Source organism: Canis lupus, chromosome 3 (genome assembly GCF_048164855.1).
Source record: "Canis lupus baileyi chromosome 3, mCanLup2.hap1, whole genome shotgun sequence".
In the NCBI taxonomy this organism is placed as follows: domain Eukaryota; kingdom Metazoa; phylum Chordata; class Mammalia; order Carnivora; family Canidae; genus Canis; species Canis lupus.
In genome coordinates, this window is record NC_132840.1 from 31494238 (window position 1) to 31516444 (window position 22207).

Sequence of the window (22207 nt, forward strand, 5' to 3'; positions counted from 1 at the left end):
CCCCCTGCCCATACCCGCGCACCTGTGTCTCCATGGCCGCTGCGGGGAAGGACCTGCCCGATCTGCCGCCCCCGCCCCGCTGAAGGTCACGGTCACCCAGGCCGGCAGCGCTCACCGCAACAGTGGGAGGGGTCAGCCTAGGGCAGAGAGACGGGGGCGGGGCAGGGCTGCTCCGCCCCTCTGGTCCCCTCCCCCGCTCCCCGCCCCCCCATGTGGACGTGGACCCGTCCGCGTCGGGACGGCAGGGGCTCCTGTGCCTGCACCGGGCAACAGGCAAACTTGCCCCCACGGCCCACGGTGCCACGTCGGGCACGGCCGCCCGTCTGCGCCTCACAGCTGCGGTGCACTGCGCTCCTCCCGAGGGCGCGGGCCCAGGGCCCAGGACAGGGGCTCCCCTGGCACTCTCCACAGCTGAGCAGGGCAACCTCTGTGCTAGAACGTTCCTCACTGGTCTGACTGGGGCCGTCCGCGCTGCGGCAGGACCGTCCATCCATTGCTTGGCTATATCCCAGCCCAGAGCTGCTCCCGCCATCCAGGCGCCTGGGGGGCTCCTGCCAGCTGCTTTGGTCCCTGGCCCCTCTGGGTCCCCTGCAGGGAAGATGGGCCACAGGCTGCACAGAGAGCCCTGGGGAGCCCAGACCTCTGAGCACCTTGGTTGGTTAGAGGCTCCCATGGACGAGGCTGGTCCCTGACCACCACCCCCACTCCGGCTATGGGGCATGAAGGGACCCCTGTCCTGTCCGGGTGGAGTGAGGTAGCTTGAACCCACCCGACAAGAGGGACCCTCCCGACCCTGTCTGCCCTCTCCTGGTGGTCTCCTCAACACAAATGGGGTCTCTGCTGGGGCTCCTTTGGCAGAACCCCCATTCCCCCACCCCCAGAAGTGACCCCCCCACCCCCAGCCAATGTCAACCTCTGGAGCTGTTGGGTCTGTGGGAGGATTTACATGCAGTGTTACTATTTAATTCTAGGCACTTTTTCATTTCCACTATGATTTTTTTCATTGATTCATGAGTTTTTTTGAAATCTTTATTTTTTAAAAATTTCTAGACGCATGGAGATCTTTCTAAGTTACCTTTTTAAATTGGTTTCTGCATTAACTGCATTGTTGTCAGGAACTGTGGTTTATGTGGTACCGAGTCTTTGCTATTTGCTGAATCGCTTCAGGATTAACCCGCAGTCAAGTGCTGCCAATAACCCGTGTGAATTTGTGGAGGATGCCCAGCTGCTGTTAGGAGAAGTCAGAGACCCAAATACATCCATTAGATCAGTCGAGTCTTCTGTATATCTAGAGTTTTCATTTTCTTGTGTTAAGTCTTGTGCTAGAGAATTCCCTATTTTCCCCCATAATTGGGCCAAGTAGCAATTTGCCTACTTTGAGACTCCGTTGTTATATGAATACAAATCCAGAATTAGCTTATCTTCCATGACCTTTCATTGCATGGCAACCCTTTCTGCCTTAATAAGCCTTGTCATTTTTCCTTCCTGAATTTATAGTCCTGTGGTTCTTAGAAAAGATTTTTTTTTCACTTGTGTTCTATGGCAGTTTCCAACATTGTTTTATTGTTGTGGATTTGGAGATTATGATATTTTTCCCCCTCTAATGTACTGGAAGGAGCAGTAGAGTTAGAAAGTTTGCAACCATTAGGATATGGACAGATTTGGGCAAGAATCCTCAATAAATGTTGAAAATGTTAAAATTTTTTTCTGTTTTGTCTAATATGAATCTAACTACTCATGATCATTAGCTCAGCCTGTTTTCTTCCATTTTTCCTTCAAACGTTGTGTGACTTTAGCTCTCAGTGTGTCTCTTGCAGCAGTGTATAGCTGGGTTGGGGTCTTTGTCTTTTCCCTGAAGCCTTGGGTCTATTTGAAGTCACTATGATTACAGAAATGCATTGGTTTTTCTACCATGTTCTTTAATGCATCTTTGTGCCTCTTTTTTCTCTCGGCTTCTTTTGGTTTCTCTATTATTTTGTTGTCCATTCTCCCCTCAGCTAACTTGCAAATTTCAAATGACTGTCCTTTAAGGGGTCACCTTAGACTTTCTGTTTTGTTTTGTTTTAATGGCTGTTATTTTAGAAGTTATAGACAATGCCTTTTCAGGAAATCAAATAGTTTTTTGGTTTTTTGGTTTTTTTAGATTTTATTTATTTATTCATGAGAGACACACAGAGAGAGGCAAAGACATAGGCAGAGGGAGAAGCAGGCTCCATGCAGGGAGCCCGATGCGGGACTCAATCCCGGGACCCTGGGATCATGGCCTGAGCTGAAGGCAGACGCTCAACCACTGAGCCACCAAGGTGCCTCAGAAAATCAAACATTTTTATGGAAATTAGAGTGGGACATACAGCCCCACGTTTGCAATCCTGCCCACCCTAGAATCCTGCTCCTACAAGCAGTGACGATCACTGTCTAGCACAGAGGCCAGCAAACTGCAGCCCCTGTTTTGTAAATAAAAGTTTTATTGGAACACAGCTGTGCCCATTTATTTATGTATAATCTTTGGATATTTTCATGCTACAAGTTCAGTTGTATGTGAACTGAGTCTATATGTGACTCACAAAGCCTAAACTATTTATTACTTGGGACTTTACAGAAAAATATTGCCAATCCCTGGACTGAAGTGTCTTCCTGTTTCTAAGCCTTGACTTTGAATCTTTTTCGCTGCCATTGTGGGATGGGGGGAGGCGTTAGAAGGTTCTGGTGAACGCCCAGGCATGGCCAGGCATGCCAGCTCCCCCAGATCGGACCTGCATGACCTTGGCAGGTTTCCTTCATGCCTCTGAGCTTCGTTTCCCTATCTGTAAAATGGGACCCAGCACAGTATGTACATTAGAGGCTTCCTTGAGGACCATGGTTTAACACATCGATAACACTAGAGAGAAACGTCTAGATCTGTCGTGCTATTTGTGATCAGGTGTAATAATAAAATAGTGGGTTTTGTCCTTCCCCCCACTCCCACCAGGGTGGTTACTGAAGGGAAGGCAGATTTAGCTCCCTACACCAGCCAAGCCTGCCCTCCCAGTATAGATACATCTGGGCTTTGGGGTAAAGTCACAGGCACAGTCTACAAAATTTCTCCTGAGTAAGATTCACAGCTGAGTTTCCTGCCAGTATCTGGCTTCCTCATCATTAATAGCTGCCTTGTTCAAGAGGTTTCCTTTCTTTCTTTCAAATTATTTTATTACAAGCCTGTCTTTACGCCTCTCAAATATCACCCTCTTGCTCATAAGATAGATTTTAGTTAGTTGTGGGATGGGGCTTGAGTACAAAGTACCAGCAGCTCACCAATAGCCTTCCTGTTAATTATTGTAGATGGGAGTCTGTTCAAAATGACATTTCTAAATTTCTAAATTTTAAAGCTCTCCTCACCTCTCTGATCTTTTCTCCAAATAATTATTTTAAAACGAGCAGCTTCTTGTTTGCATTTGTAGTAGTTGCATTTGTTGTCTCCTGCAAAATGTTACAGGCCTGAGTGAAAAAAGTCCTTGCAAAAGTTTGTAAATGGAGACAGTGCCCAGAGCTTGTTTATCCTGCATGTGTGATGCCAGATGGCTTACTTCCCTCATCTCAGGTTCCACTTTTTGAGAAGAGGACATTAGGCTGAATCGCTGAGATCCTATCATCTCTGAAAGCCAAAGAATATATAAATCTGCAGAAGAGGATAATTCTTGCTCTACATAATGGTTAGTAGGTGGTGATGAGGCATGGTTAATATGATCTGAGCCTATGCAAATATAAGGCATATAGTTACCTTTCTAGAATTCCATGAATTCTGGGTCTGGGTGAGCCTTACCAGGCTAGCTGACTTGTTTTTTTGTTTGTTTGTTTGTTTGTTTGTTTGTTTGTTTGTTTAAAAAAAAAAAACATCCCAGTGTGCTACATTCTTTATTTTCACCTGGATCCAAATTCTAGCATTTTCCTCCTTCCTGGAGAACTCCCATTAGCATTTATCGCAGGCAGGTATACCGGAAATGAATTCCCTCAGCTTCGGTTTGTCTGGAAAAATCTGCATTTCATCTGCCTCTTGCAAGATGCTGTTCCTGCGTCTAGAATTCTGGGTTAACTGGTTTGTTAGTTTGTTTCCTCTGAGGGACTCCGTGGCAGTCTGGCTCCCATGGCTGCCAGCGGAAAGTCTACCATCATTCCTGTCTTTGTTTTTCCTCGCTATAGTGTTTTTCTCTCTCTTCTGCCCTCAAGACCTTCTCTTTACCTTTGGTTTGTGGTGTGTCCGGGGGTGGAGTGCGTGCGTGTATTTTGGTATTCATGCTGTTTGTGGTCTTTGGAATCTGGGGCTTTGTTTTCCTTCATTAATTTTGGGAAACTCTCAACCATTATCTTTTTAAATATTTCTTCTGCTCTTTCTCTGTCTCTTTGTGGGACTCCACATACATGTCTTCAGATGGTTTGATGTTATCATCCCACAATATCTGGATACTCCGTTCAGTGTTCGTTCGCTCTTTTGCTCTTTGTCCTACAGTTTACAGAGTCTGTGGTCCCAGCTATTCCAGCTAACTCACACGTGGCCTTTAAGAAAACACTAATACTGGGACACCTGGGTAGCTCAGTGGTTGAGCATCTGCCTTCGACTCACATCGTGATCCCAGGGTCCTGGGATGGAGTCTTGCATCAGGGTTTCCGTGGGGAACCTGCTTCTCTCTCTCTGCCTGTATCTCTGCCTCTCTCATGAATAAATAAAATCTTTCTAAAAAATAGTTTTTAAAAAATAACACATTAATATTGGAGTGCCTGGGTTGATCAGTGAATCAAGTGTCTGCCATGGGCTCAGGTCATGATCTCAGGGTCCTGGAATCCAGCCCCAGGTTGAGCTCCCTGCTCAGAGGGGAGTCTGCTTCTCCCTCTTCCTCTGCTCCTCCCCCTGCTTGTGCTCTTTTTCTTTCTCTCAAATAAGTAAATCTTTAAGAAGAAAAAAAGAATATATTAAAATTGTACCTCAGTTCTTCTAACCCCCTTGTGTGGTGACCATCTCACTCCTGAGTCCTGTCAAAGGGGACACAGTATCATCTCTGCTTGGAGGAGCTTGTCACTCCCTGACCTCTGACCTCAGCCAGGTCCTAGATGGGCTCCAGTGAAGTTGTGACATCTGTAGGTTATCTGGATTTTTCTTGTTGTTAGGATGGGAATGGTATTCTGTTGTGAATTTTGACATTCTAAGCAAAAAGCAGAACTGTCGTACCTTAGATCTGTGTATGCATATTTAACTGAATAAGTGTTCAGTTCATCAACACCTCCATATCTCTTCCAAACATGCGAGCATTCAGAGCAGGTCGGCTCTTCTTCCCTCCCACCCTGATTCCGTGTTATAGTGAGTAGCACTTGGTTTCTATCTTATTTTCCTCTGCCACACAGAGGCAGCATTATTTAATGCAATCAATGTTAATTTTGGCTTTCCCACGTCCTCATCAGCTTCTTTGCTCATCACTCTTCTTCCATCTCAGGCACTCCTTAGGAAACAACTTTTCTTCTTTCCAAAGTACATACTTTTGGAGCCTCCTATTCAAAATGTGGTCTGCGGAGCAGTGGTGTCAGTCTCCTCTGGGAGCTTGTTAGAAGTTCAGAGACTCAGGACCTGCCTCAGGCCTACCAGGTTAGAATCAGCATTGCATTCCCACATAATTCATCTGCAGTGAATTATGGAGAGCACTGATTTGGGACAGTGTTTGCCTAATTTGCTGGTAATCAGAATAACCTGGGGTGAATAACCTCAGCACCTTGGGACCTGTCCGGGTCTGCTCAGGCTGCCATAACAGCACACTATAGGCTGGAAGTTCAAGATCAAGGCATTTCCTGGTGAGAACTCTCTTCTGGGCTCCCAGCCAGCCACCTTCCCCTTGTGTCCTCATGGGTAGAGAGAGGTCATTCTGGTGTCTCTCTTCTTCTCAGGATCAGGGCCCCACCCCATGACTTCATCTAACCTTTATCCTTCCTCAGTCCTACTGGGGGTCAGGGCTTCAACTATGAACTCAGATAGAACCACAGGGCAGAACAGGCCTTAGCCCGGGTGCAGTCTCCAGATCTATACCAGATCGAGCACATGAGACCTCTCTTGTGATCAGGCAAGTTTGGGGGGCAGCACTTTAAAAATCTTTCAGTGGTGGACCCCTGGGTAGCTCAGTCAGTTAAGCATCTGCCTTCAGCTCAGGTCATGATCCCAGGATCCTGGAATGGAGCTCTGCATCATGCTCCCCGCTTGGTGGGGAGCTTGCTTCTTCTCCCTCTGCCTGCCACTCTCCCTGTTTGTGCATGCTTTCTCTGTCTCTCTCTGTCAAATAAGTAAATAACATCTTTTTAACTAACTAACTAAATAAATAAATATCTTTCAGTAGTAAACATTGTTTATTTGAAAATAACTTCATTGATCACCTGTCCTTCAGGGATAGTTTAGCTGGTGGAACAAATCTGGACCTAGTTATCCCTCAGTGGCTTAAAGACTTAGTCCCACAGTCTTCTGGCTTCCATTGCCACTGTCCAGGAATCTGGGCCCGTCTGTTATTCTTCATCAGGAACTTTCTTACCCTCTGAGCTTTTCTTTATCTTCGGTATTTTTCACTTTTACCATGAGGCATTTAGCTATGCAAATGTGTTTTGTTCATTCTGCTCTGGAGAGATTATGCTTCCTGAATCAGCATTGACACCATATATTTATTGCAGGGAGTTGTATACGATCTTTCTGAATATTGTGTCTCCCACAGGACCTCTCTTCTCCCATTCTAAAATCCTGATTACGTGTGTCCTCGATCCTTCCCATGCTGTCCTCTGCATCTCGGGAGAGTTTCCCTCTCTGACTTGGTCCTGCATTCTGGGTAAATTATCCTGAAATACATTCAAATTCAGTAAACCTCTACTCACCTGTGTTATATCTGCAGAAATTCTTCCAAAAATAACCTGCAATAACTTGGAACACATGCCTTTTAGGACACTGCATTTTCTCATATACGAACTAAAATGTTGGTTGTGTTTTGCAAAATGTCAGTTCTCCAAAAATATATCTGAATACTTCTGTACTGCAGTGCAGTAAAGGTTTAGATGAAACCCCATGATTAGATGGCATGCTGTCACTCAGATTTCAATCAGCAAAATAAACAGTGCACCTCAGTGAAAAAAATCCATTTTAGATTTATTTTTAAATTTAATCTCAGTGGGGGCACCTGGATGGCTCAGTCAGTTGAGTATTTGATTCTTGGTTTCAGCTCCGGTCATGATCTCAGGGTCTTGAGATGGAGCACTGCGTCAGACAGAATCTGTGCTGAGCTCTGAGTCGGCTTGAGATTCTTTCCCCCTCCCTCTCCCTCCTCCTCTGTTCCTCCTCCCACTTGCACTCTCCCTTTCTTAATTTCTCTCTCTCAAAAAAAAAAAAATAGTACTAGAAGATCTAGCCTCAGCAATCAGACAACAAAAAGAAATAAAAGGCATCCACATTGGCAGAGAAGAGGTCAAACTCTCACTCTTCGCAGATGACATGATCCTCTATGTGGAAAACCCAAAAGGCTCCACCCTAAAATTATTAGAACTCATATAGGAATTCAATAATGTGTCAGGTTATAAAATCAATGCATAGAAATCAGCGACATTTCTATACACTAACAATGAGACAGAAGAAAGAGAAATTAAGGAAACAATCCCATTTACAAACGCACCAAAAAACATAAGATACCTAGGAATAAACCTAAACAAAAAGGTGAAGGATCTGTACTCTGAAAACTATAGAACAATTATGAAAGAGATTGAGGGTGATACAAAGAGATGGGAAAACATTCTATGAGCATGAATTGGAATAATAAATATCGTGAAAATATCTATGCTACCCAGAGCAATCTACATATTCAGTGTAATCCCCATCAAAATACCATGGGCTTTTTTCACAGAGCTGGACAAATAATCCTGAAATTTGTATGGAACCAGAAAAGACCCCCCAATAGCCAGAGGAATGTTGAAAAGAAAACCAACGCTGGGGGTGCCTGGGTGGCTCAGCAGTTAAGTGTCTGCCTTTGGCTCAGGGCATGATCCCAGTCCCAGGATCAAGTCCCACATGGAGCTCCCCACAGGGAGCCTGCTTCTCCCTCTGCCTATGTCTCTGCCTCTTTCTCTGTGTCTCTCATGAATGAATAAATAAAATACTAAAAAAAAAAAAACAAAAACTGGGGGCATCTCAATTCCTGACTTAGTTCTATTACAAAGCTATGATCATCAAGACAGTATGGTACTGGCACAAAAACAAACATACAGATCAATGGAACAGAATAGAGAACCCAGAAATGGACCCTCAACTTTATGGTCAACTCATCTTTGACAAAGCAAAGCAAGAAAGGATATCCAATGGAAAAAAGTCTTCAATAAACGGTGTTGAGAAAACTGGACAGCCACATGCAGAAGAATGAAACCGGACCATTCTCTTACACCACATGCAAAAATAGACTCAAAATGGTTGAAAGATCAAAATCCTAGAGGAGAACACAGGCAGCAACCTCTGTGACCTCGGCTGCAGCAACTTCTTGCTAGACATGTCTCCAGAGACAAGGGAAACAAAAGCAATATGAACAATTGGGGCTTCATCAAGATAAGAATCTTCTGCGTAGCAAAGGAAACAGTCAACAAAACAAAAGACAACATACAGAAAGGGAGAATATTTGCAGATGACATGTCAGATAAAGGGCTAGTATGCAAGATCTTTAAAGAACTTATCAAACTCAACAATCCAGTCAAGAAATGGGCAGAATACATGAACAGACATTTCTCCAAAGAAGACCTAAACATGGCCAAAAGACACATGAAAAATGCTCCACATCACTTGTCATCAGGAAATACACATCGAAACCACAACGAGATACCATCTCACACCAGTGAGAATGGCAAAAATTAACAAGACAGGAAACCACAGGTGTTAGAGAGGATGTGGAGAAGGGGAGACCCTCCTGCACTGTTGGTGGGAATGCAAGCTGGTGCAGCCACTCTGGAAAACTGTGTGGAGGGTCCTAAAGAAGTTGAAAATAGAGCTACCCTATGACCCAACAATTGCACTACTGGATATTTACCCCAAAGATACAGATATAGTGAACGCCGGGACACCTGCACCCCAATATTCATAGCTCAATGTCCACAATAGCCAAACTGTGGAAGGAGCCTCAATGTCCTTTGACAGATGAATGGATAAAGAAGATGTGGTATGTATACAATGAATATGGCTCAGCCATCAGAAAGGATGAATACCTACCATTTGCCTCAACGTGGATGGAACTAGAGGGCATATGCTGAATGAAGTAAGTCAATCGGAGAAGGACAATCATCGTATGGTCTCACTGATAGGTGGAATAGGTGGAATACAAGAAATAGTGAAAAGGGGGACCCCTGGGGCTCAGTGGTTGGGTGCCTGCCTTTGGCCCAGGGCATGATACTGGAGACCTGGGATCCAGTCCCACATCGGGCTCCCTGTGTGGAGCCTGCTTCTCCCTCTGCCTGTGTCTCTGCCTCTCTCTCTCTCTCTCTCTCTCTCTCTCTCTCTCTCTGGGTCTCTATGAATAAATAAATAAATAATATCTTAAAAAAAAAAAAAAAGAAAGAAAGAAATAGTGAAAGGGACCATAAGGGAAAGGAGGGGAAACTGAGTGAGGAAAAATTAGAGATGAAGACAAACCATGAGAGACTCCTAACTCTGGGAAACAAACAAAGGGTTGCAGAAGGGAAGGAGGGCGGGGAGTTGGGGTGACTGGGTGATGGGCACTGAGGAGGGCACTTGACGGGATGAGCACTGGGTGTTATACTATATGTTGGCAAGTTGAACTTAAATTAAAAATAAATAAATACATAAAATATTTTTTAAAATTTAATCTCAGCAACTCCATTCTTTTGTGTTTCTAGAATTTATAGTTTATTCTTTCACAAACTAAATGTTTCATGACCTTGTTTTCAATGTTTCATAACCTTGTTTTCAATGTTTCCTTTTACTTCTTCAAACACACTTGGATTATTTTCTGTGTCAGTGAGGCATTGCTGCCTGACAAACTGCCCCGGGGTCAGGGATTAGAACGGCATTCGTTTACAGGAACACACACAGCCGTGGCACAAGTCAGCTGACCGGGGTCGGGTTCACGGGGCTACTCTTCTCCATGTCACCTGCACCCCCTACAAGGACCAGCAAGCGGGCCAGGGCCGGTGCCTCTCCCAGTGGAAGTCTAAGAGGACAGCTGAAGACACGCAGGCCTCCTGGGCTCTAGGCTCCTCGTTCTGTTGGCCAAAACAAGACACGGAGCCAATGCACACACAAGGGAAGGAGAAAATGTTCTCTGGTGAAGGCATGGGGGCAGAAAGGAGTCGAGATTTGAGGCCACACCTTGGGGATCAGAGAATTCCCAAAACCCCAATCCTTGGGAATCATAGTTCTGCTGTCTGTTTTGCACACTCATGGAAGCTGGTCTTTTCATCAGCATGAATCCATCTCACCCTGCTTCATCTGTGGGGACCCCGTGTCTCTCGGGCCAATCACCTTCCCTCCAGAGAACATGTGTTTGTTTCCATCAGGCACCTGGGGAGGCACCAGCCTGGGCCTGCTTAAAATAAGTGTCTCAGTTTGAGGTTTCCTTGGCCACATCGTCACGTGAACTCATACCCATACCCGCATGACAGCCAGCCTGTGATCACAATGCTCTCCAGGGAGGAGGGTTGTTTTCCACGTGGCCAAGATTTCTATAGCCTTCTTTTTTGGGACAGATAGACACAGCGAGAGCGAGGGAACATAAATCATTCAAATCAAGGTCAATCTTTAGAAAAGCAAAACTTACAGACAAAAATGTCAAAGAAAAAACATTTTTTTTCAAAATATTTTTTTAATGTAGAGACTCTGTGAAAATAATCCACATGTTACAGAAGTTATGTGAACAAATATAAAAGACCAGAGAGTGGAGTCTACATCAGTTGGGTAGTACGGAAAGCTACTCCCTTCTGGAATTACAAAGGGGGAACAGATCTTTGTTGGGGTCGGTTTGCTGTGTCTCCTGCTGGTCCTATTTAAGCATTAGAGGAGTCTTCATTTCGTTTCTATTCAGCCTTTGTGTCAAAAGAGCCTCACTGTTTTGTTCTCCAGTTAATAATTGGGGGCCCTGGGGGGCTCAGTCAGTTAAGTGTCTGACTCTTGATTTCGGCTCAGGTCACAATCTCAGGGTCATGGTGGGCTCTGTGCTGCGTGGAGTCTGCTAACATTATTTCTACCTCTCTCCCTTCTCTATAATAATAAAAGAATAAATTCCGATGGTACCTAGATCCTCTGTTCTAGTTGTTTTAAAGTAATTTAAAATTTTTTTAGGGGCGCCTGGGTGGCTTCAGTTCAGGTCGAGATCTCAGAGTCCTGGGATTGAGTCCTGAATCAGGCTCCCTGCTCAGTGGGGAGTCTACTTCTCCCTCTCCCTCTGCCCCTACACCTGCTCATGCACGCATGCTCTCTTTGTCTGTCATCAAATAAATAAATAAAATCTTTAAAAAACATATTTTTAGAACAGCCTTATGAAGATAGCGCAGTGCACCCCTTGGGCCACACCATCTTTCCACGTCAACCCCTGTCAACATCCTGTGACTCAGTAGGATACATCGTTGCAAGTAGTGAACGAACCTTGCTACATGACCATTAACTAAGGCTACACTCTATTCCGATTTCCTCTGTCCTTCCCTCTGGTCCTGTTCTGCCCGGGGATCCTACAGGACACCACCACATGATGTCATTTGTCAGATCTCCTTGGGCTACTCGTGACTATGATGGTTTCTCAGACTTGTTTTTATGATCCTGGTAGTTTTGAGGGACCCTGGCTCCCCATATTCTATAGACTGTCCCTCAGATGGGATTTGTCTGATGTTTTTCTCATGGTTGGACTGGGGTGAGGTGTTTGGGGAAGGAAGCCCGTAAGTCAGGGGGACATACATCCAGTGACTCACCACTGTTGTTGACCATGTCATGGTTGAGCACATGGTGTTGGTCAGGCTTCTCCACCATAAAGTTACTCTGCCCGTCACTTTCCATCCTGTCCCCATCGAAAGGTAGTCACCATGGGCAGCCCTCATCCAAGGGGTGGGGAGTTAGAATCCATGTGCAGAGCACCTGCATGAACTATTTGGAATTCTTCTGTATGGGGGATTTATCTATTTCCCCCCATTTATTTGTTTTCTCCATGATTAATTTATGTCAGCATGGACTCACGGATATTTATTTTATACTTCAGATTATAATCCAATACTAATTTATTTTGTTGTTCAAACTGTTCCAACGGTGGCCCCTGGGAGCTCCACCAGGTGGCTTCTGCACCCCCTGACATACTCCCAGCCCTGTGGCTTTGGGATTTTGGAGGGAAGGGGAACACTTTTTTTTGCTTTCTAGCCTTTTGAGATGTTTCAGGCTCACCTTGTGTATTTTGTCCCCACTAATTCTCCAAGGATCCCTGGTTCCTTTGTTTGGGCAACAGTGTTAGAAGCATACTCGGGTTACTAGGTGTGATCCTTGCTCCTGGGTCGTGGCTGATAGAGGACGTGTGTGCGCGCTAACCCACATGTGTACACGTTATCTGTAGCGCTTCTGTATGCAATCCTCTGTGTCTATATCAGGGCTAAACAGGAGCCTCTAATCCGTTACCACATGTATCCTTCCAGCCTGCTGCCGTGGCCCGTCTAACATCCCACCGCAGCGGTGACGAGCCCGGCCATCTGCCAGCCCCTCTGTACTCCCTCAATCCCAATAGTCATGTCATGCATTCCAGGGGACCAAGCTCCCCAACTACAGGACAGCACTGATGGACAGTTCCTCCGCCTTGGGTCTTACACACAATTCATTGCCAAGGTTACTTAAGCCGGTCACCCTTTCTGCCTGGGAATCTGCCCCGTGCTCCTCTGTTCTACATCCAGCTCTGCTACTCCGCGCCCCTGCCAAATGCCTGGCGATCATTGTCTACTACATCTCTGCTTTTGTTCTTTCAGACTGTTGTCTAACAGGAATCATGCTGAATGCAGCTTTTTCGGGTGGCTTCTGCACTCAGTAATATACGCTTAGGATTCATCCATTCATCTTTTTGTGGCTTGAAAGGTTATTTCTTTTTATTGCTCAATAATAATGCCATTGCATGGACGTAATAGTTTACTTATTCATTACTCCATTGAAGGGCATTATGGTTGCTTCTAGTTTTTTGGAATTACAAACAGAAAAAAAACCTGCTATAAAATTCACATTTGGGTTTTTGTGTGGATATAAATTTTTGAACCAGTTGGGGAAACACAGGAGCAGAATTGCAGGATCGTATTGTAAAGACTGTGTTTAGTTCTGTAAGAACCTCCCAAACTGGCTTCCAGGGTGGCTACACCATTTTGGGATTTGTGGATGTTTTCCTCTATTCTATTTTGTCTCTTTCCTTTGTGCTGTGGTCTGCAGCTTCTTTCTTAGGCAGGTGGGGGGTGTGGTAAAGCCTGTAAACCCAATTCTTCACTTCTGCTCTTTCTTAACGTTTTCGTTTCTCTGGTGATATTCACCACAAACTACGTCCACTTCCTGCCTTTTGTACCAGACCTTATAACTTAATCCTCATAACCACTAAATGTTTTGTTTGCTGACTGTGATGTCAGGTCACCCAAGCCCATATCTTTGGACTCTTTTGGGTTTTTCTTAATGATGTGTCACGTTTGCCTACTTCTTCTTGTGGGGGAACTTCTCTCGGCTTTCCTGCCCTGCCCATGACCTGGGGATGCCCCATGAGGAGGATCTGGTGGGTGGATGCACTGCATGGAGCTGGATCCCTGGCACCAGCTCACAGGCTCCACCCTCACCCATTCCTCCCACTTCAAGCCCTTTTGTGGAGAACTAGCCTCCCGGAGACTTGGCGCCCAGGGGAAGACCACCACAGGCCCTTCTTTCTGGGGAGGGCATCTCCCTGTCCGGGATTTCACTCCATAGGTTCCTGCCTGCAGTGCTCAGGCAGGTTTCTGCAAACCCCTGTGTTCTTGGATGTGCAGCTCATTCTCCTCCCTGGGGAGGGAGCCACAGTCACCTTCAATTTCTTTATCCTGATCAGAAGCGAAAACCCCTTCTCCTTGTCATGTCCAGAGCTCTGGTGTCCTTCTTGTCCTCTGTCCCTGAGGTCATGGCCCTTCGGGGTCCAAGGTCTAGTTCTCATCCCAGGGCTCTGGATTAATGAGCTTGACAAACACCCGCAGGACAGCCATGTCTTAGCACCCATGAACCCACATCATTTCTGGGTCCGCCCAGCACTGTTCTGTTTCCTCGTGGGGTTGGGGCTTTCTGAGGTGGGGCCCCTGTCGGGCTCATATCAGAATCTTCGGTGCCTGGCACTGGGGCTGGCTTACAATAATCAACCAAAGTTGTTGGACTGATGGACGAACAAATGGTAGATGGAAAGAGCTGCGACAACAGGTAGAAGAGAAATGCCTCTGCCCACCCACTCCAGACACCACGTTTCATAAACGCTACTCCCAATTGCCAGGAGCCCAGGGAGAACCCAACATTTGGGGAGCCTCCTGCACCCTCTGCAGTCTCTGACCTGCATGAGGCCCCATTCCCTCCTTCCCACCAGGTCTCCATGTGCCTGCCCGGTGGAGAAACCCAGCCACAAGCCAGGTCTGTAGGTGGCCAGACGTGGCAAGCCCTTTGCCTGGACGTGACTCTCTCCCATCCCTCCACCTCACCCCTTCCCCACCCCCACTCCAGGCAGAATTGACAACCGCCTGGAAGATCCCAATGCTGACCAAGCAATGCCCCCATCCTGTGCAGAGGAGGGATGGAGGAAAGGTGGCCCATGGGTCAGAAAGTAAAAGTGACATCCTCTCCTCTTAAATGAGCCTATTGTTCCTGCCTTGGTAGGAGGTCAGGAGCTGCCCACCTTGCATGGGTGTGGCCCATGACCCTTAGATCAAAGAGGAGGTCAGAAGGGAAGGAGGTCCCTCTCAGGAATCCGCTGGGCCCTGGAAGATGGGGGTAGGGCAGAGAGTGGTGGGGTGGGCAAGAGAGAAGTTCTGCTGGGTGATCCTGATGACCAGGCCTGGCTACAGGAGGCAGGCAGCCCCCAGAGTGCCCTAGACCCCGACACTGCAGGAAAATGTCAGGGTTGTCCCCAGCGAGCCCCAAGGTGCCCCAGGAGGGGGCTGGAGGCAGAGAGCTGAGTGCTGTGTTTCTCCCCCAGGGAAGCAGCTGACACTCTTTCCTAGCCGGCTTTGCTTCTCAAAGGAAGAGAAGACCATTGTAAAACGAAAACCCCGAGGTAGCTTTGCCTTCCCTCTCAAAACAAGCCCAAGCAGTGGGCTGGAACTGGGCCCCCTGTGGGCTGGGTGATTCATGGCAGCCCAGGGTGTGAAGCTAGGGAATGGAGCCCTGCCCCAGGTACCCAGAGTCCCATAGAAAGACAGCACAGTGGCAGAGATATAGCCATGAGCACCTGCTAGAAGCAGGATGTTCCCTGGGACACCTTTGGGACACAAGCATGAGTGACCCTACACTCCAGGCTGGAGGCACTGTCCCTGAGACCAGGCAGGTGCACATTTATACAACCAGCTAGTTCCAGGTAGGAGGGTTGGGGTGGGGGGCACAGTGTGCAGAGGTCAGCAGCACAGGCAGGCTGCCTGGAGGAGGTGGCAGGGGTGAGAGCTGGCTGGCAGTAGGCAGGACAGTAGAATGGCCAGCTTCAGTCTTGGGGACCCAGGGCAGCTATGGGAGTCCGTGGAGGCAGAGGGTGACTCCCAGGTCACAGCAGGGTTAAGCCAGCGTGAGGCTCACCCTTACATAAGGCCCCAATCCTGGGTCTCCTGGGGAGGACGTGACTTCAGGGCCCCAGGCTGGACTTCCCACCCCGCCCCCCCGGGGCTAGGGGTTTGAGGCCTGGCCCTGCCTACCCCAGACAACTCCCCCGCTGCACCCCATCCTACTCCACCTCGCCACTGGCTCACACCATGTCTTGCCTACAGCCATCCAAGAGCCCAAGGAGATGGGCGAAATCTGCACCACCCCTGGCTGTGTGATAGCGGGTAAGCCCCCTTCCCCACACTTCTGCAGCCCTGCCGGGGGGCGGGAGGGGAGTTCCCGGGATGCTAGCGCAGAGCCCCCCACCCTCAAAGGGAGCCACTTCAAGAAGTGGCATGGGGAATGGTGGGCAGACCCTAACCCTGCCTGCAGGTGGAGTCTCTGCAATGGGTGAGGAAAGCTGGTGTGCCCCCCAGGCAGCCACCCTGCCCTGGTGGATGTCCCTGTGAGGAGAAGGATGGTAATCCGCTACAGGGTCTCCTTCCTACAGTTACAGAAAAGTCACATGAACATACGAGCATCCTCCCACGAATTTGTCATAAAATTGGAGTCCATGTGCTGCTATTTGCAGACTAAAAGAATGAAGGACCAACAGTGAAAACTAAGAAATGAGATTTTTTTTCTGCCCACATTGGGGGTGCGGACAGGCGTGGATGGGCACTCCATGCTGGTGCTTCCTGCCAGGCCGCAGCCAAGTGGGACAGAAGCAAAGGAGGGTCCCGGCTTGGAAGGTGGGGGGGCATCCACTGTGGCTGAGAGTCCTCAGTGGGAACCCTAGACCCCACTGACCCTGCACACTTGGGGTGCTAGGGGCAAAGCCATCCTCTCTAACTGCAGACAAACCCTGAGTGGAGGATAAGAACCGCCCTCCACCCCATAGTGAGTGGGCTCTGGGAGCAGGGCCACCAGCTGAGCACCTCCTGGGAGTCGGGCACTCCTGGTCATTGCCTCCCTCTAGACTGCTGGTGTCCCAGGTTTGCAAATGTGGAAGTGAAGGGCAGGACAGTCACAGGATTCCAGGTCATGCGGCCAATGAGTCATAGCCCTAGAACTTGCACCCTTGCCTCTGACCTCCCTGAGGCTCAGAGAGGGTGATTAACACTCCCAAGGGCACACAGCTGTGATGGAAGGAACATCTAATAGTCCATCAACTGCCCATAACCGGCTGCCCCCCTCCCTCTCCACCCGTCCCCACGAGCAGCCTCCAGGATCCTCCAGAACATGGACCCGTCCAGGGAGCCCTGTGAAGACTTCTACCAGTACGCATGCGGAGGCTGGCTGCGGCGCCACGTGATCCCCGAGACCAACTCCCGATACAGTGTCTTTGACATCCTCCGAGACGAGCTGGAGGTCATCCTCAAAGGTGAGAGCAGCTGCGACCTTGGGGGTGGAGCTGGGATGAGGCCAAGTACCTGCCTGGCTCAGGGGTGGCCGTGAGGTCAGTAGGGCCAGTGGGGCTGGGCTGCTGGGCCCGCCCTGGTCCAGTGGGCACAGTGCCCAGCCGGGGCAGAGGGACCACCTTTCGCTGAATGTTGGGGGGCGGTGCTGGGTGCTTTGACCTGGCTCTCCCAGCAGCTGCCTCGGGCCTCCATCCAGCTTCCCCTCTGCCCGCAGGGGTGCTAGAGAATGCCACCACCCAGGACAGGCCGGCTGTGCAGAAGGCCAAGATGCTATACCGCTCCTGCATGAACCAGAGTGAGTGGAGGGGTGTGGGGGTGGGGAGGGCAGCTCCAGGACCCACAGCCCCTGCAGCACAGCACGAAGCAGTGGATGCCACTCAGGAATCAGGCCAGAGCGGCTGTGCTCCCACCTGACCACTGGGTGCAGCCTCCCCTGAGGACCCAGACTTACTGCTGGCTCCCTGTCATCCTATTGACACACTGACCCCAGACGCGGGCCACAGTATCCAAGCAGGAGGAAAACAGTGAGGATCCCACCTCGCAGCCCCTGTCTCCCTCCTCCCCCCCTTCACCTTATTTTCGACTGAAGTTCCAAAACTCCCTGCTGAAGTGTGGAAGCATCGCTGCCCTGGAGGAGCTGTTCCCTTTCTGTCCAGAGGGCTCGGTCAGCCCCATGCCAGAGCTCCTCTACCCCATCCCCTGCCCACAACACCTACTGGGCACCCCAGGGAGCACTCCCAGGCCACAGGGCCCCCCAGGCTGGCCTGCTGGCCCCCTCCCACACTCTGTGACCTGCCAGCCCATCTGCTTCCACCCACCCCAGACCCTGTCACAGCTGCACTGTCTGATGGGGTCGGCTTGCAGTGTCCCTGCGGGTCCGTGGGAAGGTGGATGCCACCCCCACTGGGCATCTGGGTGAGTGACCCCTCCTTTCCTCTCAGGCGTGATAGAGAAACGAGACTCACAGCCCCTGCTAAACATCCTGGACGTGATGGGAGGCTGGCCAGTGACCATGGATAAGTGGAACCAGAGCGTAGGTAAGGCCAGGGCCTGGTGGCTGCCTCACCTTGCAGACAGGTGGACACCCTCGAGGTTCCTTGTAGCCAAGCCCTTGGAGGCTCATGCTGGCAAGCGTGTACCAGCTGCGAGTGGGCTCCCGTGGCTGGATGCCCCACTGCTACAGAGGGTGACCCTTCCAGACCCCCAGGTGGGGGAGAGGCTGCCAGGTGCCCCAGGTGGACTGTTCCCAGGGACCCCCAAGCATGCTTGCCACCATGAGCCAGGCGGGGGCTCCGATGTCCCTCGCATTCTGGGTTCTGGAGACTGGGATGGACTCTCAGACGAGGGCCTGGTTGCTCTCCAGCCCGAGGCACTGACTCCCCAGGCCCCAAGTGGGAGCTGGAGCAGCAGCTGGCCTTGATGAACACACAGTTCAACAGGCGTGTCCTCATTGACCTCTTCATCTGGAACGATGACCAGAATTCTAGCCGGCATATCATCTACGTACGAGGGGCACCGGGGTCCAAGTTAGGCTGGGTCCCTCGTGCCCTGCTGGGGGTGCTCGCAGGGCAGTGGAGGGCTGGCCAGGGCTGGGGTTGGGGAGTTGGGGGAGCTCTAGGGGTGTTCCCAGGGCCTTGCTCCTGTGACCTGCTCACGGACACCTGCCACCCAACGAACTGGGTCAGGTCAGGGGAGCTAGCCTGTGGGCCAAGCCACTTCCTCAGGACCGTCTGGCTGGGCCTTTGGCACCAGGGCACGAAGACTGGCCTCAGAAAGCTGCCACTGGCCACGGCTAGGCCACATCTTTCTGGGAGGGCAAGGGTGCCATGAGGCTGTGCAGGTAGCCCAGCACCCCCTCAGGTGAGCCCTCACAGCCCTCCGCCTGTCACAGAGCAGGGCTGGGTGGGGGAGCCAGGGCCTGCACGCAGTGGTGCATCCCCCTTCCCAGAAGATCCCGTGTTACCACTGGGCACAGTTTACGGGGAATGGAGAGAGCTGCTGTCCTCCTCAGCCAGGCTGTGGGGCCTCGGCTCCTTGCCCGGGGTTCACACCCTCTGTGTCTCCAGATAGACCAGCCCACCTTGGGCATGCCATCCAGAGAGTACTATTTCAACGAGGGCAGCAACCGGAAGGTGAGTCAGGCTGGCCCCCGGCCCCAATGCTTTCCTGCCTGCCCCTCAGCCCTGCCTTTCTCACTTGTCACTTGTGGGCCCCGCCACCCCCCTGTGATCCTTTCCCCTGGCGACCCCTTGACCCTTGTGGCCCACAGCTATCCTCTAAGAGCATGGACAGGGGGCTCTGAGGCTGCTGACAAGCTTAGTGTGGCCTTTGACATGACGAAAGGGACTGTCCCCAGATACCCCGCGCCACATGTGGGGTCAGACTCAGCTCTGCCTGTAGTCCTGAGGGCCATACCCTGCAGTGCAGGGCTGCCACGTAGGGCCTGCTAAGATCCAAGCACAGACCACCTGAGCCCAGAGATTGCTCCCTTAACCATCCTGCTCCTGCACCAAGGGAGGAGAGAGACAAGGAGCCAAGCAGGGGCAAGCCAAGGAGGAGGAAGAGCTGTGGAGCAGTCTATGACAGGTGGAAGCTGTGAAATGACCCACTGTGAGGAAGCAGTGCAGTGGGCCTCCTGGTGGAGGCAGGCTATGAGCTAGGCTGTGAAGAATGGGTCCAGACAGGAGAAAAGCCAGTGTGGCTGATGGAAGGAGTCCCAGGGTGGGGTAGTGGAACTGAGAAAACCAAACCAGGCAGTGGCAGGGATGCAGCATCTGGGCAGTCTCATGCCGGGTAGCAATGGACCAGACCAGGCAACTACAGGCCAGCCCAGCCCCAGGTGTCTGCCCACCTGATGCTGGAGGAGGTGGCCCCTGTGGCTCCTGCCTGCCATGAGGGAGCCCCTCCCAGGATGGGGCATGGGGAAAGCAAGTCTAGGGGGGGTGTACATCGTTGAGACCCACTTCCTGAGCCTCAGGCTGAGGCAAGCTTGACCGGGGCAGCGCACTCGACAGCCCCAGACTATGTGTGCCCAGTGCTTTATCCAAGACCACACAGACAGCAGATTAGGCCTCTGGTCCTGCAGGAGCCCAGGTGCACGGGGTGAAGTGCCTGGAAGCAATGGAGCGGGGAGTGCAGCTCTGAGCTGTTGGGCATGGCTTCACCTATAGCCAAACACACAGGGAAGGTTGGAGGAAGCAAGCCTGCTCTGCCCAGAGCTCTGGCTCCCATGCAGGCTTGTCCAGGAGTGTGAGTGGCAGCTGAGGCCCCAGTCTTGGAGGGTACAGACAGTCTGGAGGGCCCCATCCCGGGGCTCCCTGGGCCCTGCCATCACCTGCTAGCTGAGACTGGCCCCGTGAGCATCCTGGTGGGCTCCTTCATGTCATACCCCCACCCCCACCCCACAGAAAGCTCCATGGGGCCAAGGTGGCCGAGGCTGCCAGACTCTGTTCTGCCTCCTTTGGTGCAGGTGCGGGAAGCCTACCTGCAGTTCATGATGTCGGTGGCCATGATGCTGCGGGCAGACATGAACCTCCCAGAGAACAGCTACCTGGTGCGGGAGGACATGGTGCAGGTGCTGGAGCTGGAGACGCAGCTGGCAAACGTGAGGCCATGGCCCAAGTGTGGGGGCAGGGACCCTGGGCCCTGGCTGCCCCTTACCCAGTATGACCACCTGCCCCCTCCCCTGTGCAGGCCACGGCCCCCCAGGAGGAGAGGCACGATGTCACTGCCCTATATCATAGGATGGGCCTGAAGGAACTCCAGAGCAAGTTTAGCCTGAAGGTAAGTCCTCACCCCCCAACATGGCCCTGCCTCTGTCAAGCCTCAGGCTCTGCCCTACCCTGAAGCAGCCACCACCCTGACTTCTCCCACCACAAGACACAACATCAGAACCAGACAGTTCGCTCACTTGCACAAGGCTTCTCTTGTTCTATGTTTTGTAGGTGAGATTACATCTCACCGTCATTATACCCCATCTCGCTGGGCATCGTGCAAGCTTTCACTCCTGACTGCTGTGTATACACTCTGAGAACATGCAACAGTTATGCCCCTGCCGTACTCTTGTTAGGCCTCTGGGTCAGATCCAGACTCCACGTCTGGAATCTTCTGAATAATGTGGCTATGCTCATTCTTGTGCATGTCTTTTGAGGTGCACTGCTGTTGGGTATCCACCTAGGAATGAGATGGCCAGGTCACAGAACACACATACATTCAACTTTAACAGATAACACCAAACCTTTTCCTCTGAATCATTGTAGAGTTGCTGTCCCCAACAGCAATGTATGAAACGTCCCTTTAAGATGCTTTATATATCTTCCACTAGATTTATTCTTAGCCGTTTGGTTTTTCTTATACTGTTATGAAGGGCCTCATTTCATAGTGTATCTTCATATTCTTTGTTGCTAGCATAGATTCTGACCTCATATACAGCTATTTTACTCAGTGCACATATTAGTTCTGATAGGTTATCTATAGGTCCTTTCAGATTTTATGCACATGAAATCATGTCCTTTGTGAGCAATGGGTTTTATTTCTTCCCTTTCCAACCCTTACTGATTTTATTTCACTTACTTGTCCTACTGAACTGGCAGGGACACTCAACACAGTGCTAACATCAGAATAGTAGACAACTTGTTTCTATAAGCCTGCAACATTTCACCGTCTTTATGTTTTCTGTGGACATGTTTGTTTCTGTTGTTGCTGTTGTATGCAAATTCCCTTCATCAGATTATTGAATTTACCTTCTATTTTCTAGTTTGCTAAGCGTTTTTATCATGAACAGATGGCAAAATTTATTTAATGTCTTTCTTTCTGCATCCATTAAAATTAGGATGTGATTTTCCTGCTTTATCCAGTTATCATGGTGAATTATAGGACTCAATTTTCAAATGTTACATCAAACTTGAATTCCTTGAATAAATCTAAGTTGGCTGTGATGTACCTTCTTCCTTGTGACATCCTTATTTGGGTATTAAAGTTATTCTTGCCTCATAAATCCAATTGAGAA

The 22207-nt window shown here is 49.9% G+C and overlaps 1 protein-coding gene across 13 annotated transcripts in view; it reads left to right on the forward strand.

Annotated features, from left to right (window-relative positions):
* The window catches only part of MMEL1 (membrane metalloendopeptidase like 1), a 32527-nt gene that overhangs the window by 2673 nt on the left and 7647 nt on the right, over window positions 1-22207 (forward strand). For 6 of the 13 annotated variants that reach the window (XM_072819989.1, XM_072819992.1, XM_072819991.1 and 3 more), the window contains exons 3-11: window positions 15186-15263; window positions 15964-16023; window positions 17001-17162; window positions 17375-17494; window positions 18141-18236; window positions 18563-18702; window positions 19266-19331; window positions 20669-20803; window positions 20893-20982. In XM_072819989.1, the coding sequence (XP_072676090.1) occupies window positions 15186-15263; window positions 15964-16023; window positions 17001-17162; window positions 17375-17494; window positions 18141-18236; window positions 18563-18702; window positions 19266-19331; window positions 20669-20803; window positions 20893-20982 (947 nt within the window). Of the gene's footprint in view, window positions 1-3577; window positions 3690-15185; window positions 15264-15963; window positions 16024-17000; window positions 17163-17374; window positions 17495-18140; window positions 18237-18562; window positions 18703-19265; window positions 19332-20668; window positions 20804-20892; window positions 20983-22207 lie in introns of all 13 variants that reach the window. The other 7 variants (XM_072819988.1, XM_072819995.1, XM_072819996.1 and 4 more) reach the window with 6 other exon arrangements.